The 18,523-nt window shown below is 47.2% G+C and overlaps 1 protein-coding gene across 3 annotated transcripts in view; it reads right to left on the bottom strand.

Annotated features, from left to right (window-relative positions):
• LOC144674568 (stromelysin-3-like) overlaps positions 1-18,523 on the bottom strand; it is a 110,931-nt gene that overhangs the window by 49,675 nt on the left and 42,733 nt on the right. For 2 of the 3 annotated variants that reach the window (XM_078535858.1, XM_078535857.1), the window contains exon 2: positions 11,741-12,000. In XM_078535858.1, coding sequence (XP_078391984.1) covers positions 11,741-12,000 — 260 coding nt within the window. Of the gene's footprint in view, positions 1-11,740; positions 12,001-12,154; positions 12,224-18,523 lie in introns of those variants that run through there. The other variant, XM_078535859.1, reaches the window with a different exon arrangement.

Here is an 18,523-nt window from a genome sequence, read left to right as displayed (position 1 = left end):
TACTTTGTTATGAATGCTACGTGCATTCAGATAGACAGCCTTCAGTTTTGTCTTTTTGATACCTTCGTATTAGCACAATAGAGAGGGATGACCCAAGTTCAGGAAACCAGGATGTGGAAACGGTTTGGGTAGAGTTGAGAAATGATAAAGACAAGAAGTCACTTGTGGGAGTCATGTACAGGCCCCCTAACAGTAACCACATGTTAGAATGGAGCATAAAGGAAGAAATAATGGGAGCTTGTCAGAAAGGCACGGTGATAATCATGGGAGATTTTAATCTACATATAGATTGGAAACGGCAGATGGGCAAAGGTAGCTGAGATGGAGGAGCTCATGGAATGTTTTTGGGATAGTTTCTTAGAACAGTACGTCCTGGAGCCAACTAGAGAGCGGGCTATACTACACCTGGTATTGGGCAACGAGATAGGGTTAATTAATGATCTCATAGTGAAGGCACCTCTAGGAAGCAGTGACCATAATATGCTTGAATTTTACATTCAGTTTGAAGGAAAGAGAGAGAGATTATGGGCAGAATTTTATGGCTGACATACGGGTGGTGGAGCCCGCACGTCAGCGCTTAAAATGGCGCACGCTGACGTCAGGTGAGCGCCCCGACATCAGTGCACGGCATCGCGATATTTAGTTGGGCGGGTGTGCTATGAAGCATGACACGCGCCCACCATTAAAGGCCTTGTTAAGGCCCTTAACTTGGCAATTGACGCCGATTTTGAGGAGCCCATGCGATCTTCGCCTCGGCGCATGGGCCCAACGGGCAGGCGGGTAACTGATTTTTTAACAAACCTCATCCACGGGCGGGATATGTGAGCTCAGAGGGATTGTTAATGTTTTATCTGAAGTATTTATTGCAGAAAGTGTTTTAAACTTGCCTGTGTGATTGTTAGCATTTCAGATCGATTTCCAATAGCTTTCTCTGTACTTTGAAGGTTCAGCTCAGCAGTCTGCAGTCAGTAATCTTTATCGGGCCTGCAGATTTCCAGAGGCCTCCATTTAGCCTGGGTATGAGTTCTGACATCTCCACTGGAGGCAGCTCCTCTGAGGAGGGAGGGATAGAACAAGTTGGGGGCCAGGAGTGGACAATCAGCCTCCAGGGATGCCACCTTTGGAAGGCCAGGCACAGGCACAAGGGGCACAGGGCCAAGAGGTTGTCCAAGGTGGAAGGGGCTGCAGAAGACGCCAATATCCTGCTGCCAGGGTATACAGGCGGCGAAGCAGCTACCTCAATATGACTGAGATGCAGTGCTGAAGGAGGCTCCGACTGTCAAGGGGGACAGTGAACTATATCTGTCAGATGATTAGCCCTGAGATCTCCCCTAACTGTGTGGGTGGACACCCCATGCCAGCGGCTCTGAAGGTCACAGTTTCCCTCCACTTCTATGCATCTGGCTCCTTCCAGGGCTCGGTGGGTGATCTTTCCGGTATCTCCCAATCAGCTGTACACACTTGTGTCAAGCAGGTTACCGACGCTCTGTTCAGGCGGGCATTCATCCACTTCCACTGCAACCAGGCAAGTCAGGTACAGCGAGCCAGAGGCTTCGCGACCATTTCTGGCTTCCCTCATGCCCAGGGTGCTATAGACTGCACACATGTGGCCATCAAGGCGCCAGCAGGTGAGCCCGGTGCCTTCGTCAACAGGAAGAGCTTCCACTCCATGAATGTGCAGATAGTGTGTGATCACAGGATGCAGATTCTGCAAGTTTGTGCAAGGTACCCAGGCAGCTCCCACGACGTCTACATCCTCAGACATTCCCAGGTGCCAGGGTCTTCAGTGCTCCGGCTCGGCTGGATGGTTGGCTGGTGGGTGACAAGGGCTATCCCCTCAGAAGGTGGCTCATGTCGCCTCTCCACCATCCAAGAACAGAAGCTGAGGAGCGCTGCAATAGGAGCCACGGCACCACAAGGGCTGTGGTGGAGAGAGCCATCGGTCTTCTCAAGATGCGCTTCCGTTGCCTGGACCGCTAAGGGGGTTCACTCCAGTACTCCCCAGATCGCGTCTCTGTGATAGTGGTAGCTTACTGCGCTCTGCACAATCTTGCACTGGAAAGGGGGGGGGATGCAGTTGATGATGAAGACGTTGACACCCTGGATGAGGCTGCACATGATGAATCCAGCGGTGGCTCAGAGGATGAGGGAGCACAGGGCGATGATGAGGGGCAGCACGCCGACCTGCTACTACACCAAGGAGGGAGGGACACCCGGGACACTTTAATCCAACGAACCTTCAGCTAGCTCCACACACATGGATCAGCAGGACCAGCATTGCCTGGTGCTTCCACACGTGGCACTTAGGTGCTACATCTTCCACCTCATCAGCTGCAACTAAGGGCTTAGTACAGAAACATCAATGTCCAGTCAATACTCATGATATGTCTGTTAAACATACAAATGCACCACAAAGGAAACACCCTCAGCCATGGTCAGAAAAGTGGACTTTATTGCCACCAAAATTAACAACAAACGTCGCTCTGACGCACATAAAGAAACATTCCCTAATCTAGGGCCAACACAAAATTACCAGTGTCAAACCCGTGGAGTGCCTAACGAGTGCTTACATTTGCGGGTGCTACATCTAGGTGCCACCCCATCGCTCGGAGTGACTTGTGAGACAGCCTGCTGACTCTGCTCTCCTGTTGGCCTCAATGACCTTGGCGGCCGTCCTCTGGCCCGTGAAGCCTGTGCTGACCCCGCCTGGGAGGGACTGGCCAGTTCCAGAATTGGCACCTCCCCAGTTGTCGCAGCCTCAATGGATGCAACGGTCACTGGCAGAGGGGCGGAGGAGCTGCTGCCCTCATCCGGAGCGCCCTGAGAGGAGCTCGCAGCGACAACAGGCAGCTGCTGCGCCGACTTGAGGTCACATTGGACCTCCCTGCTCACCGCAGATGGATGGGCACCGAGCTGCGACACTTGGTGCCTAGAACATCTTCCACACTGCCAATGACCACCTGTGGCCATTAGCGCTATGAGGGCTTGCAGGTCAGAGCGTAACCCAGTCAGAAGATTCTCAATCTGCTGGAAGCCCCTCTCCATGAGAGTTGCCAATCTCTCAATGGAGGAAGCCTGAAGCTTTGTCCTGAGGTTCATGCCATCACTGACACTATGCCTGGATTCCTCCACCACAGAGACCAAGTGAAGCACACCTTCATGCAACATTGCCAGATGTTCACACGCACCCTGCCGCTTGTCCTGCAGCTGCTGCATGGCTGACATCTCCAGAGGCACATCATCACTGCCTGACTCAGAATGTGCCTGGTCCCCTGCAGTCCTCCGGCTGCTGGTGCCATTGGCACTCTCTGTCCGTGCCATCTCCTCCAGTGTTTGTGAAGCGCCCTCTCCACTGTGCCCCGGGATACTAGCTGACGTCATGATCCCCACCGATGTGGTGGTCGTTGTGCTGGTGCCTGGCTCGCTGAAATGATTTTGCAAGTGTTGGCCCTCAGGTATGGAGGGGGAGCTCTGGGCTTGTTGGTGGCGGCCATGCGATGGTGATGCTGAAATTAACAACAAGGATAGTGCATCAGTTAGTGTTCAGTCAGTAACACATTTCGTCCCTTTCCCCCCCAGCCTCACAATGCGTTCACCCTTCAAGAACCTAAGGAGATGAAGATTGGTGGGGTGGTAAATAGTCAAGAGGAGGCCCAAAAATTACACACGCATACAGACAGGCTTGTCAGATGGCCTAAGGAATGCCACATGGAATGTTATGTGGATAAGTTTGCGGTTAAGCACTTGGGCAATACAAACAAGGTACAGGAATACATGAGTCATGGTAGGACCGTGGAAAGTCACGACGATTACAGGGACCTTGCTGGGCAGACCCGTTAAGGTAGCAGAACAGGAACATAAGGTGTTTAACAAGTTCAAAGCCAAATTTGCCTTTATTAGCCGAGGAATAGAATGTAGGAAAAGGGAGGTCATGTTGCAAGCGCAGAAAACGCTGTCAAGGCCACATCTACACTTCTGTGTTCACTTGTGACCTGCGATTCATGGGAGGGATGGCATTGGAGTGGGGAGAGTGCAGAGGTTCCTGACCTGGAAGAATGCTGGCCTGGAGAGTTGGAGTTATGAGGAAACATTGCATACACTTGCGACATTTGCCACGGAGCACAGGAGATTGACAGGTCACATTATTGACCTTCATACCGTTATGAGGGGCAGAGAACGGGTGGACGCAAGGCAACATTTCCCTTGGCGCAGGGATGACTAACGTGGTGGCGTTTATTTAAGTTGAGTGCCATGAGGTTGACAGGTGAGGTGCTGAGGACCTTTTGGACAGAGTAATGTGGGACGCACTGGCTGAAAGGGTGGTAGACATACAAACCCTCCTAAGATGATATAAGTCTTTGGATGTGCAGCAGCGATGCCATGGCATGTTAGGCCATGGGGATAGTGGTCACAAATGGGATAAGGTGACTTTGGAAGGTGCTAGAGACGCACATCCTCAAGGGGCCGAGGGACCTTTGCGTATGTCCCACACGTCTGACTGTATCAGTCTGTGAATGAGCAGTGTTGCTGCATTAATGATTGCAGCAATCAGCAGTGCTTTGGATGGTGGGGAGACAGAGTGGATGGGACTGTGGCCCTCAAATACCTGGGCGCTGCACCCCAGCCTCGCCGACACCTGCTGACCTGGCCGCCTGCCTCCTCCCCAGCTCCATGGCCTGCTCCTCATACGTGGTGAGGTGCTGCAGCACGGCGTGCCCACCATCACCAGTCCGCAGACACTCCCAGCTATTGTTCTCTGTTTTTGCCTGCAGAACAGAGAAGAGCATTTAATGGGGTTGATCGCTCATGTACTCTGCACGTGCACGCCGCACCCCAACCACAGTGGTCCATCTGAGGCCTCTAGCGGCTCCTGTCCACACTACTGGTGATCAGTCACCAGAAGATAGTCCAGCTGCTCCCAACCCCCTCCCCCAACAGCCACCTTGGACACATTCGGCGTCCATCACTTTGAACAACACACGGGTCTTAGCGCCCATGGCAAGGAGGCACAACTAGGTGCAGCACCGAGGCCAGCACATGGCTCTTGGCCACGATACCTTGAGGCTCCTCTTCCACCATCTCATCACCATCAATAAGACATATGTTGGAGTTCTGAGTCTGTGTCTAGCTGCCTCCCCTACAGGTTGTCCCCAGACTACTCAAATGCGACAAACACCAACATATGCTGCAGGGAGAACCCATCTTCTCCTCAACCACTAAGACTGATTTAAGCATGGCCACTATCTGTTTGCCCACCCAGCATGCGCCAAATGCCCAATGTAGTAACGACATTAAGACGGGTGGGGGGGTGCCTCAAAGGCTAAGGCTGCCTGCTGCGTAAAATGGCCAAGGCCGGCATGGTGCTCACCCTTCCAGAGCGCAACAAATCATTGAAGCGCTTGCGGCACTGGGTTCCTGTGCACCGCACAGCATCATGAGAGCTTACAGCCTCTGCCACCTCCTGCCTGGTGACATGGGGGGCCCTCCTCTTCCCATCCTCCGGAAACAACACCTCCCGATGATTTGACACCTCTTCCAGGAGGGCAACAAGGCAGGCATCGGACCCCCGCTGGTCTACCCTGCAGCCTGCCCCCCTCCTCCTCCTCTGCCCTCACCTCCTCTGGAGCCCAGTCGCTGGCCATGGTGAACAGCCTAAAGGAGGCTGCCTGGCCGTTCTTTATACAGACCGCCAGTTCCCCATTGGAACCGGCGGTCTGAACACGCCCGCCGCCGATTTGAATTTCCCGCTGAACATGGGGGTCTGAAACGCGCTGGGAGGGCCTTAATTGGCCCGCCCACGCAAAATGGCGGGGCGGCCTGTTTCGCTGGCGGCGATCAGCTCCACGCCCGCCACCGATTGGGTCGGGCCCGCCTGCTCGACAAACGCAAAATTCAGCCCTATGTTTTTAAACTTAAATAAGGGCAATTATAAAGGCATGAAAGCAGAGTTGGCTAAAGTGAATTGGCAAATTAGGTTAAGGGATAGGTCAATGGAAATGCAGTGGCAAACATTGATGGGGATATTTCAGAATACACAGAATAAATACATTCCAACGAGTAAGGAAAAATCCAAGGGACGGACACATCCTCCACGGTTAACTACAAAGGATAGTATCAAAGTTAAAGAAAAAATATATAATTGTGCAAAGATAGGTGGAAGGCCAGAAGATTGGACAGAATATAAAAAACAGCAAAGGATGACTCAAAGATTAATAAGGAGGGAAAAATTAGAGTACGAGAGAAAGCTAGCCAGGAATATAAAAACAGATAGTAAGAGATTCTATAAATATTTTTAAAAGAAACGAGTTAACAAAGTGAGCAATGGTCCTTTAGAAAGTGAGTCTGGAGAATTGATAATGAAAAGCAAGGAAATAGCAGCTGAATTGCATCAGTCTTCTCTACAGGGGATACAAGTAATATCATAGAAGCAGCTATAATTCAGGAAATGGAGGGGAGGGAGGAACTTAGGAAAATTACAGTCACCAGTGAAGTGGTACTGAGTAAATTGTTGGAGCTGAGGGCTGACAAATGCCTGGGTCCTGATGGACTTCATCCTAGGGTCTTAAAAGAAGTGTCTCGTGTTGATGCATTGGTTTTAATTTTCTGAAACTCCCTAGATTTTGGAAAGGTTCCGTTAGATTGGAAGATAGCAAACGTAACTCCATTATTCAAAACGGGCGGGGGACAGGGGAGACAGAAAGTGGGAAACTATAGGCCAGTTAGGCTAACATCTGTCATAGGGAAAATGTTAGAAGCTGTTATTAACGAAGTTTTAGCAGGGCACTTGGATAATTTCAAGGTAATCAGGCAGAGTCAACATGGTTTTGTGAAAGGGGAATCATGTTTAGCCAACTTATTGGAGTTCTTTGAGGAAGCAACGTGCTGTGGATAAAGGGGAACTGGCGGATGTACTGTACTTAGATTTCCAGAAGGCATTTGATAAAGTGCTACATCAAAGGTTATTGTGGAAAATAAAAGCTCATGGTAAAGGGGATAACATATTGGCATGGATAGAAGATTGGCTGGCGAGCATGAAGCAGAGAGTAGGCAAAAATGGGTCTTTTTCAGGTTGGCAAGATATAATGCTTGCTGTGCCACAGGGATCAGTGCTGGGACCTCAACGGTTTAGAATTTATATAAATGACTTGGGTGAAGGGATGGATGGGATGGTTGTCAAATTTGCTGATGACACAAAGATGGGTAGGAAAGTAATTTGTGAAGAGAACTTAAGGAGGCTACAAAAAGATATAGATAGGTTAAGTGAATGGGCAAAGATCTGGCAAATATGGGAAAATGTGAAATTTTCCATTTTGGCAGGAAGAATAAAGAGAGGCATACTATTGAAATGGTCAGATTGCAGACCTCTGAGATTCAGAGGGATCTGGGTGTCTTAGTGCATGAATCGCAAAAAGCTTGTATGCAGGTACAGCAAGCAATTAGGAAAGCTAATAGAATGTTATAGTTTATTGTGAGGGGAACTGAATACAAAAGTAGGGAGGTTATGCTTCAGTTATACAGAGCACTAGTGAGACCACATCTGGAGTATTGTGTACAGTATTGGTCGCCTTATTTAAGGAAGGATGTAAATGCGTTGGAAGCAGTTCAGAGAAAGTTTACCAGACTAATACTGGGAATGGGTGGGTTGTCTTATGATGATAAGTTGGACAGGTTAGGTTTGTATCCGCTGGAGTTTAGAAGAGTAAGTGGCAACTTGATTGAAACATATAAGATCCTGAGGGGACTTGACAGGGTGGATGTGGAGGGGATGTTTCCTCTTGTGGGAGAATCTACAACTAGGGGTCGCTGTTTAAAATTAAGGGTTCACCCATTTAAGACGGAGACTTGGTGAATTTTTTTCTCTCAGAGGGTCATGAGTCTTTGGAACTTTCTTCCTGAAAAGGCAGTGGAAGCAGAGTCTTTGAATATTTTTAAGGCAGAGGTGAATAGACTCTTGGTAAGCAAGGGAGTGATAGGTTACCGGGAGTAGGTGGGATGCAGATTTGAGGTTACTATCAGATCAGCCATGATCTTATTAAATGGCGGAGTAGGCTCGAGGGGCCAAATGTCTACTTCTGCTCCTTGTTCGTATGTATATATGTTCGTATGTATGTAACTCTCACACACACCCTCACATCTTCATCAGGCTCATATCCTCTCAAGCTCGCATCCTCATCCGCTCCGTGGCTCCACTCACCACACAAGCATTCCACACAGTGCCATGTGTCCTGCTGCTCACACACTCTCCATCTGTTTTCATGCAGGAGAAGCTGGCTCACAACAGCAGGGAGAGGTCCCAGGCCAGAGGTGAGTGGCCCACATTAGGCTCCTTGCTCACGTTGAGGAGCGTGCCATCGTGCTGACTGGTGAGAACGTGACCCATGCCTGTGGCGACGGTGAGGTCGGTGGTGAATGCCCACATGAGGATCCTGCTCCACATCATCCCTCTCTCAATGGAAATGTGAGTGTTCTCTCTCCTGCTTTTGAATTTGCTGCCATACACTAATTATCTCTACTTTGGTTCACAGGGAGCTCTGCCAAGCAACCGACACCCTCAGCCAGCCAGTCAGTCCCTCAGCTCCATCCAAGTCCTCACCTCCAGCCAAGTGACACCCCCTCCATTGAAGAGCAATAACTAAGCAGCCTGGAAGACCTGTCACAGCGCTTACCTACACCATCCACCAACGCAGAGACACACACCTCGGTGGCACCTAAATCTACAGCAGGCTTGGGTTCACAATCTGGTGGTTACCGCACAGACACATGTCCGCAATAGGAGAAGGCTGCCTGGTACTCGGAGGACTGCTAGGGAAGAGGCATCTATAAGGTCCGAGTCAGATGGTGAGCCTCTGGATCCGGCCTTCCAACTCATCAGGGGGAGTCAGCAAAAGGTGGGAAAACATCATGCAGAGTTGTTGGAAGCCCTCACCTCGCCGTACCACCTCGCTGATCATCTGTAGCAGCCCATGGCCCAGACTGTGATGTCCCGAAGCATCAATGGAGACCTCCCACCTTCCGTAAGCCGCTTCGCGGCAGAGCCATGACCATGAGAATCCATGAGCTGTGGGGCTCCAGCATCTTCTGCTCCTTGGGTGTCTGCGATCTGAGCAAGGCCCTAACGTTAAGTCCCGACTTCTGCACGTCACACTTGTCCAGACATGTTCTAGGCCGGCATGTTTACCTGCCGGTGTAACAGTAAATCTGGCATGGGGGGGATGATTCCAGTCAGGCCTTACTTTGCATTCCATTAGCGGGATGCAAATCGTGTTCCCAACAGTGGGATTGGTGTTCTGCCATGGTGGACACTATTGGATGATCCTGCTGTACTTTCACACCGGCATGAAACCGATTTTTGGCCTTCTCGCCATATTGTACCCCTGCCCGCCATAATGCCTGACACCAACGGGGCCAGAAAATTTTGGATATTGTTTTAGATTTAAATGTAATTAAGACATTTGCAGATGATACTAAAATTGGCCCTGTGGTTGAAAATGACGAAGAAAGCAATAGGTTGCAGGAAGATATTAATGATGGATCAGGTGGGAAGGAAAAGAGGCAAACGGAAATAAATTCATGAGGTAATACATTTACGTAGAGCAAACAATGAATAGTAAGAAACTGAGAAGTGTCGAGGAACAGAGGGACCTTGCAGTGCATGTCCACAGATCCCTGAAGGGAGCAGGATGATAAGGTGATTAAGAAGGCATACAGGATACTTATATTCCATGGCTCGGCCAATAAAGGTACGAGCAGGAAGGTCAGGTTAGAATTGTCTGAAACACTAGTTAGACTGCAGCTGGAACACTGTGTACAGTTCTGCTTACTACCCTTCAGCTCTCCTATTTAAGGTGCCAGGCATGTTGGCATCCAGAACCTGCATGAGCGTGGTCAAGGCTTTATTGGACTCCTTTCATTGCAGAGATTGGATGTTCCATAGAGTTGTCATTCTGCAAAAAGACATCACAATGCTCCGTAACATTAACACCCCATGCTTGAAGTGGACTCTTCCATTTTACCCTGCAATCCTGGACTGTAGATGTGGAAGGCCTGTCAGTACGCCACAGATTTTCTGCTGTCCCTCAGTGGTTACCCTTTTCATGGATGAACTCCAGTTACAGTAGTCCTTTTAGAGGTCTATGCCCTTCAATGCAGACTCTTCCACTCCTTTCTAAGCCTTTACTGTCTGCTCTTGCTTGCTTATGAACTGTGAGTCACCAGGTGAGAAACCAAGGTGTCTCTCAAATTGGAACTACTAAAAAGTGTGAATATCTGTGCTGGTCAATTCCAAGCTGAAGTGCACGGACACTGACCCTCAAAAGGAATATGCTCCCGAGGATTTATTGTCCGTGAAGTCCCGTGACATGTTGTATATGTTAAGGCCCTGACACTGAGAAAATATCTGGTTCATGCTGGTAAGGTAAGAATGGTGCAACTCATCAAGCTGACCATATTTCACTTGCTGCTGAAATCTGACTGTGACTGAGTGATCTATCACACGTAGGTTGATGATATTTAATTCTGTCATAAGATAGCTGCAGGATTGCCATCTCCAATGCTAGAGATGTCAAGACATGAAATTTCCTTCAGGATTGTTACAAATACGAGGTTTTATAAGATTGTTAAATTTTAGGATTGTGTCCTTCATTTAGGATAAAATGAAGGGAACTGTTCTGAAATCTGCCTAACAACAGGCCTGCTGACTGTTAAAGATTAAAGAGAGGTCTTTTTTGCTTTGCTGGAAGAAAGGTGTTCACACTTGGAGGCAATAGCAGCAGCAATTGTGTACACAGTGATTAGACTGCTAAGCTCCAAAGTCCCAGGAAGGTGTTGAGAATGATGGGTTGTAAATGGTTATGCTTTAAACTGTCCATTTATTTCCAAGATAAAAGAGAATTGGGGTCTCAGAGACAGCTAATCAGCATTTCTATCTGGATATAAGGCCCATGTGATTCACATTGCCATGGAAATGGGCTTTAAGAGGGGAAGGGTTCCTGATATCCCTGAAAACTCATGGACAGAGGTAATCTGCCAGGATCTGGGAGAAGGAGAGCAGCTGGAGGCTGCAAGCTTCTAAAGATCACCACATAGGAACGCGGTAGGAGTTTGCACTTGGAATGAAAAGATCAAACTTGTGAGGATTTTAAACAAGGCTGGAAGGTTCACCTAGCTTGCGCTGGATGAGGATCACCAGGAAACATCCTCACTATGAAAGGCAGTTAAAAGTTACCAGACTTGGAAAGGAAAGGAATGGAAGTAAACCCTCAGGAGCTAAGAAGCACTTTGGGCTGGTTCTGGGGAAATCGACTGACTTCTTAAAGGACAGTTAAAAGTATACCTCTGAAGTGGGTTTTTCATTTGTGTTAAAAGTAAAAATGGAAAGTCCTGAGTTTAAAGTTGCTTACAAAGATAGTGTTTACTTAAAAGAGCTATTAGTCTATTTATTACAGTAAAAATCTTAAATCTTGTCGTCATTCTTTCAACCATTAACTGGAAGTTTGAATTTCATTTTTTGAAAATTATCAGGGATAACAGGATGGACAGGGTACAGTGCGATCCCATGTAATTCCCCTCGGGACAGGGTACGGTGCGATCCCGTGTAATTCCCCTTGGGGCAGGGTACGGTGCGATCCCGTGTAATTCCCCTCGAGACATGGTATGGTGTAATCCCATGCAATTCCCCTTGGGACAGGGTACAGCATAATCCTGTGAAATTCCCCTTGCTACCCTGAGAGTAATGTCCTACTTGTACGTCAGGTCAGTTTTGTTCCACCGTTCTCCTGCAATCACAAAGCGTCTCTTCCTTTTGGTGTTGCCGTGCTGGATATATTTCCCAGACGGTAGATCAGGAACACCACAGCGGCGAGGGTTGAGTGTCGAGGTATCCCCAGCACTGTTGTGGAATGCATATTTTGTTGGCTGGAACAGATCCTTGTGGAGGGGCAGTAACTGCCATCTATCAGCCCTCTGCTTCGGAATGTGGAAATTCAGTTCCTGGCGCCAGCCCTGGAATATTAATGAACCGAGCATTAGTTGGACTTCTTGTGAAAAGAACTATTTTTGTGGAAAGCAGAGGACTTCAGTTACATGGAGAGACAGGACAAGCTGGAAATGTTCTGCTTTGGGAGGAGAAAATTAAGGGGATGTTATGCCCTAGTACCGGCATGTCATATTCTGAACTTCAAACTAATTTTATATTTAAAGCTGGACACAAGAAAGGCTGGAAAAGATGGCTGCCCAAGTACACTTCTCATTTTTTGTAGATTAGAACCACTCCCGTCTCATGAGGGAACAAAAATAACATTCCAGGCTGAAGTGAGTCGATGCCTTCTCCTGAAACCAATCAAAAAGGTAATATCAGATTTGAATGGGTTATTCTAAAACAAAGACACTGATTGTTTCAAACCCTCAGGAGGTGTTAACCCAAAACACAGGATATAATCAACATAAACACCACCCCTTAATTGGAGAAGGACCTGAACTCATGGAAAGTCACATGGTGAGGCAGCCATGTTTTTGTCTGCTTTTAAAAATCAGCTAAGAGCTGTGTGCAGGCAGTTCTACCAAAGCATTATTCTTAAGAAGTGTCCTGATGAGTGCAAGACAAAAAGCTTCGACATGTCTCTTTTTTCAGCAATACTCAAGTTCTGTACTACTAAACGACTAGATGAAAAGAAATAGTTATATGCAGCGAGTTGTGATTTGGAATGTGCTGCCTGAAAGGTGATGGAAGATGATTCAATAGTAACTTCAAAAGGAGCTGGATAAATACTTGAAGGGAAAAGCTTACAGAGCAGCAGGAAAAGAGCAGGAAATGGGATTCATTGAATAGCTCTTTCAAACAGCCAGTATAGGTGCAACAGATTGCATGATCTCATTTTGTACTCTACCATTCCATTATTCTTTGTAAAGGGTTAAATTGTGGAGACAGGTTCTGTAGACTAGGCTATGACTATACAAAAATCCAGACTGACACTCCAGCGCTGTATTGACAAAGTGCTGCACTGTCGGAGGTGCTATCTTTCAGATGAGACATTAAACCAATGCCCCATTTGCCTGTTAGGTGGATATAAAAGATCCCATAGCACTATTTGAACAAGAGCAGTGGAGTTCTCCCTGGTGTCCTGGTCAATATTTATCCCTCAATCAACATCACAAAAACAGATTATTTGACCATTATCACATTGCTGTTTGTGGGAGTTTGCTATGCGCATACATTGGCTGCTGTGTTTCCGACATTACAATAGTGACTACACTTCAAAAAAAATTAATTGGCTATACAGCACTTTGAGAAGTCTGTGGCTGTGAAAAGTGCTGTATAAAGGCAAGTCAAAGAAAGAAAGTCAAAGAATACAAAGAAAGAAAAAGAAATTCTTTCCTGTATTCCATGAGAAGAAAAGAGAAGTTAAAGGATGATCTGATTGAGAGGGTTAAAAAGGTTGTTAGGATAAACAGGCAGAAACTATTTTGTCTGGTGGAAGAGTCCAGAACAAGATGACCTTACCTTACAATTAGAGCTAGACTATTCAGAGTGATGTCAGTGCTACTTTACACAAAGGGTAGTGACAATCTGAAACTCTCTTCCCCCAAAAGGCTGTTGAGGCAGGCTTGCCAATCCTCCCAGAATGGCTGGGAATTTCCTGGAATTGGTATCAATCTCCCGGTGGCTATTGAAAGCAACCTGGGAGATTTGAAAACGTTATTTTAAACAAATAAATTATTCTGTACAATAATTTGTACACAGAAGCTCATTGTTCATTGTAGAATGCTGATCCGAAGGTGTACTTGGCAGGGTGATGACATAAGATGTAAACCAGTACTGATGTGGGTCGCGTACACATACTATGCTCACAAACGCGTTGCCTGTTTCTTTCTGGCGAGTAACATAGAAACTAGGAGCAGGAGTAGGCCATTTGGCCCTTCAAGCCTGCTCCGCCATTCATTATGATCAAGGCTGATCATCCAACTCAATAGCCTGCTCCCGCTTTCTCCCCATATCCTTTCATCCCTTTTGCCCCAAGAGCGATATCTAACACCTTCTTGAAAACATACAATGTTTTGGTCTCAACTACTTTATGAGGTAGCGAATTCCACAGGCTCACCACTCTCTGGGTGAAGAGATTTCTCCTCATCTCAGTCCTAAATGGTCTACCCCGTATCCTTAGACTCTGACCCCTGGTTCTGGACTCCCTCCACCATCGGAAACATCCTTCCTGCATCTACCCTGTCTAGTCCTGTTAGAATTTTATAGGTTTCTATGAGATCCCTCCTCATTCTTCTGAACTCCAGCGAATATAATCCTAACTGACTCAATCTCTCCTCATATGTCAGTCCCACCATCCCAGGAATCAGTCTGGTAAACCTTCGCTGCACTCCCTCTATAGCAAGAACATCCTTCCTCAGATAAGGAGACCAAAACTGCACACAATATTCCAGGTGTGGTCTCACCAAGGCCCTGTATAATTGCAGCAAGACATCCCTGTTCCTGTACTCGAACCCTCTGGATATGAAGGCCAACATACCATTTGCCTTCTTTACCACCTGCTGCACCTGCATGCTTACCTTCAAAGACTGGTGTACGAGGACACCCAGGTCTCGTTGCACATTTCCCTCTCTCAATTTATAGCCATTCAGATAATAATCTGCCTTCCTGTTTTTGCTACCAAAGTGGATAACCTCACATTTATCCACGTTATAATGCATCTGCCATGCATTTGCCCACTCACTCAGCTTGTCCAAATCACGCTGAAGCATCTCTGTATCCTCCTCACAGCTCACCCTCCCACCCAGCTTTGTGTCATCTGCAAATTTGGAGATATTATATTTAGTTCCCTTACCAAAATCATTAATAGATATTGTGAATAGCTGGGGTCCCAGAACCGATCCACTGCCTGCCATTCGGAAAAAGACCGTTTATTCCTCCTCTTTGTTTCCTGTCTGCCAACCAGTTTTCTATCCATCTCAATACACTACCCCCAATCCCATGTACTTTATACACTAATCTCTTATGTGGGACTTTGTCGAAAGCCTTCTGAAAGTCCAAATAAACCACATCCACTGGCTCCCCCTCATCAACTCTACTAGTTATATTCTCGAAAAAGTCCAGTAGATTTGTTAAGCATGATTTCCCTTTTGTAAATCCATTCTGACTCTGTCTGATTCTGCCATTGTTTTCCAAGTGCTCAGCTATTAAATCTTTTATAATATACTCTAGAATTTTTCCCACTACCGACATCAGGCTGACTGGTCTATAATTCCCTGTTTTCTCTCTACCTCCCTTTTTAAATAGTAGGGTTACATTAACTACCCTCCAATCTGTAGGAACTGTTCCAGAGTCTGTAGAGTCTCAGAAGATGACCACCAATGCATCCACTATTTCTAGGGCCACTTCCTTAAGTACTCTGGGATGTAGATTATCAGGCCCCGGGGATTTATTGGCCTTCAATCCCATCAATTTCCCCAACACCATTTCCCTACTAATGCTGATTTCTTTCAGTTTGTCCCTCTCACTAAACCCTGTGTTCCCCAATATTTCTGGTATGTTATTTGTGTCCTCCTTTGTGAAGACAGAACCAAAGTATGTATTTAGTTGGTCAGCCATTTCTTTGTTCCCCATTATAAATTCCCCTGTTTCTGACTGTAAGGGACCTACAATTTTCTTCACCAATCTTTTTCTCTTCACATACCTATAGAAGCTTTTACAGTCAGTTTTTATGTTCCCCGCAAGCTTACTCTCGTACTCTATTTTCCCCTTCTTAATCAATCCGAAACCCGGGCTTCCAGGAGCTGCAGCTGGAGACACTTCCCGCACACATGCTGGCCCCGGGCACTGGAAATGTTCCTGGCTTCCCACATAGAGCAGGAGGAGCACACCACGGCTTTCAGCTCTCCTGCCGTGACTTATCCCTTTAAATTAAACCTTTTGGAAGATACTTGATATCAAATAATATCAATTACTGTAGGGCCCTTCTTCCCAGCTCCTCGTTGTTACAGAATATAGCCCTTACAAATGATGAACCACAAAATAAGACCTTAAAAACTATAAGCGATAAAAGTAGTAAATACTTACCCAACTGTAATCCCGGTACTCAAAGGATCATCTTGTTCCCTCCTCACTAAACTCCCTCAGTCACCAAACTCCAACTTAAGCACTCTACTGCAGCCCAAAGCAGCACTCCAGTGCAGAGTAGGTTGTAGCTCAGACATGTAGTCGTAGAGAAGAGTTTACATTAATTTTCACCTCAGTCAAGAGGGAGCTCCTCCTAGCTTCCTTAAACCCAGTAAATGTCCTGGTGCAAACTGTGAACCGACGGGGAGTGAGTTGCAGCAGGAGTAGCTGCAGAAGTGACTAAAGAAATGGCAACCGTTGTGTCTCCGGTTTTGGTCTGCTTGGTAGGAGGCTCGGGAGGCTGCTCAGCAGCTGCCCCTGGGGTGGGTGAGCTTGAGTAGGTGGAAATCAGCACTTCTGGGGAAGTCAGCACAGGTGTGTGAGGTCATGGTCCCAGGAATGGAGTACGTGCAGGCGGTTTGCTCCCTGACACGGGAATGGAGATGCTGGGAGGGAACCAGCACTGCCTCTGCCCTGCCCCAGCAGCGCCGACCGACAGGTTGCCAAGGAGTAGGAAGAAAGCTGGATCCATGATAACGGGTATCAGCAGTGGCGCCTCATCCCTTCCTGGGCAACGGCCCAAGAGTGAGCTCCACTCCTGTTCCATGGCTGGGAGCCGCTGCCCCACTGTTGCCAAGCTACAGCTGATGATCCCAGCAAGAAGGGCAGGCAGGAGTCTGTCGGGAACCCTCTGTATCCAGCTCAGAAAATCTCCCAGAATATGACCAGCCAGAGTTGGGAACCCTATATTGAGGCTATGGGTAAACTGAAAATACATTTAAAAAAAAGTGTTTAAGCAAGGATATCAAGGATTATTAACCAAAGTAGATAGATGGAGTTAAGATGTAGATCAGCCTATGATCTAACTGAATGAGGGAACAAGCTGAAGGGGTTGAATGGCAGAGACTGGCACTGCTCTGGAAATGTTTGATGCTGAGAGTATGGTGTGGAGTAGAGAGTATTACAGATCCCATTCCCTTTCAAATGCATAAAATTAACAATGAACAGTACAGGCTGAAGTTGATTCTGCGGTTCCTTCGGATAAGGTGCATCTGTGGGTGAAATATTTTCACATAACCCGTGTACTAAGCCAGGTAGTCTCTCCTATTCCTCTGTTGTTTGGGTGCCTCGTCGTGAAGTGTTTTGGCTCAAACACCAAACCTCTGACTGCAGTGACTCATTGCAGAGATAAACAGAGAGATGAGTCACAGCTCGTTAAGTGACCATGTGGGAGAGCAGTATGAGGGATTATGACTCCCAGGCTCAACACAAGAATTTTTTTATATAGGAAAAACAGGTTTTGTTAGGTTTGGGCAAGTTATTGAAGCGGTTTAATCATCTCCTACAGACCTTGTGGTTTGTCTTTTATCATCTTTGCAGCGATGGATTGTAAAGTGCTGATGGCAAAATACTCAAAGCCAGGAGGAAACCCAGTCAGGATGAGAGACTGGGCCCGATTCCATTACACACTCCAGCTTCAAAGTGTAAATCGAGGGGTTTTTCCCCAAGTGCTTCAAAAGATATACTTAACTTCTTCATAGCTAATGCATGCAAACCCCTAGATGTTCTTCAATACAACCAAAAGCTTTGCCAATACAGGAGGGAGGGAGTGTGAGGCAATGCTTTCTGATCATTGCCAAAGTCTCCCAAGGTGGCTGCTGCACTGCTCACTGAGGTTCATTGCCATTCGGTCAGGAAAGTTACTGGTTCGATCCCATTCTTCGCCTGATCAGCTGGTTGAAACTTAGGCAGTTGTCATCAGTGTCACTCCTCAACTACAAAGGCTTTTGCATTTCATCCAAAAGGTGCACTCACTAAAAGGTTGGTTGACATACTGTGGACATGATGTATATTCACATAGACTCAATTTTTAGTACTGGCTGATATTTTTGTGTTTTATTCTTTCATGGCAAGGCCAGCATTTATTGCCCATTCCTAAATGCCATTAAGAAGGCAGTGTTGAGCTGCCTTCTTGAACCGCTGCAGTCCCTGTGGTATAGGTACACCCACGGTGCTGTTGGGAAGGGAGTTCCAGGATTTTGACTGAGTGACAGTGAAGGAACAGTGTCTGAAAATGATCCTTGTGTGGTACTCCGTGAAAGGTCAGGCTGACCGCAGTCCTGCATCCCTCACTGAGAGTACTGCATGTCAATGTTATGGTGATTGAAGTAACGCTGAGGGCTCAATGTGATAGGCATAAGCACTTGGAGAATGTTCTTGGCTGAGTTGGCCCAAATCTTACCTCACATTTTCACCAAAGTCACATAGGAGGTGTTTTCCCGCAGCTGGAGATTGCTGTCCTTGAGGCACCTTGTCAGATTGGAGGCATAGAGCCATGAGCACACTGAGAATTGTATTCCAGCTCCTGCCTCTTGAAGGATGCTGGAGAGATGTTTGAAGAGGCTGCACCATCTGACGTGT

The sequence above is a fragment of the Cetorhinus maximus genome, unplaced genomic scaffold (assembly GCF_964194155.1).
Source record: "Cetorhinus maximus unplaced genomic scaffold, sCetMax3.hap1.1 HAP1_SCAFFOLD_706, whole genome shotgun sequence".
NCBI classification, from domain to species: Eukaryota; Metazoa; Chordata; class Chondrichthyes; order Lamniformes; family Cetorhinidae; genus Cetorhinus; species Cetorhinus maximus.
This window is presented reverse-complemented; position numbering and strand designations above follow the sequence as displayed.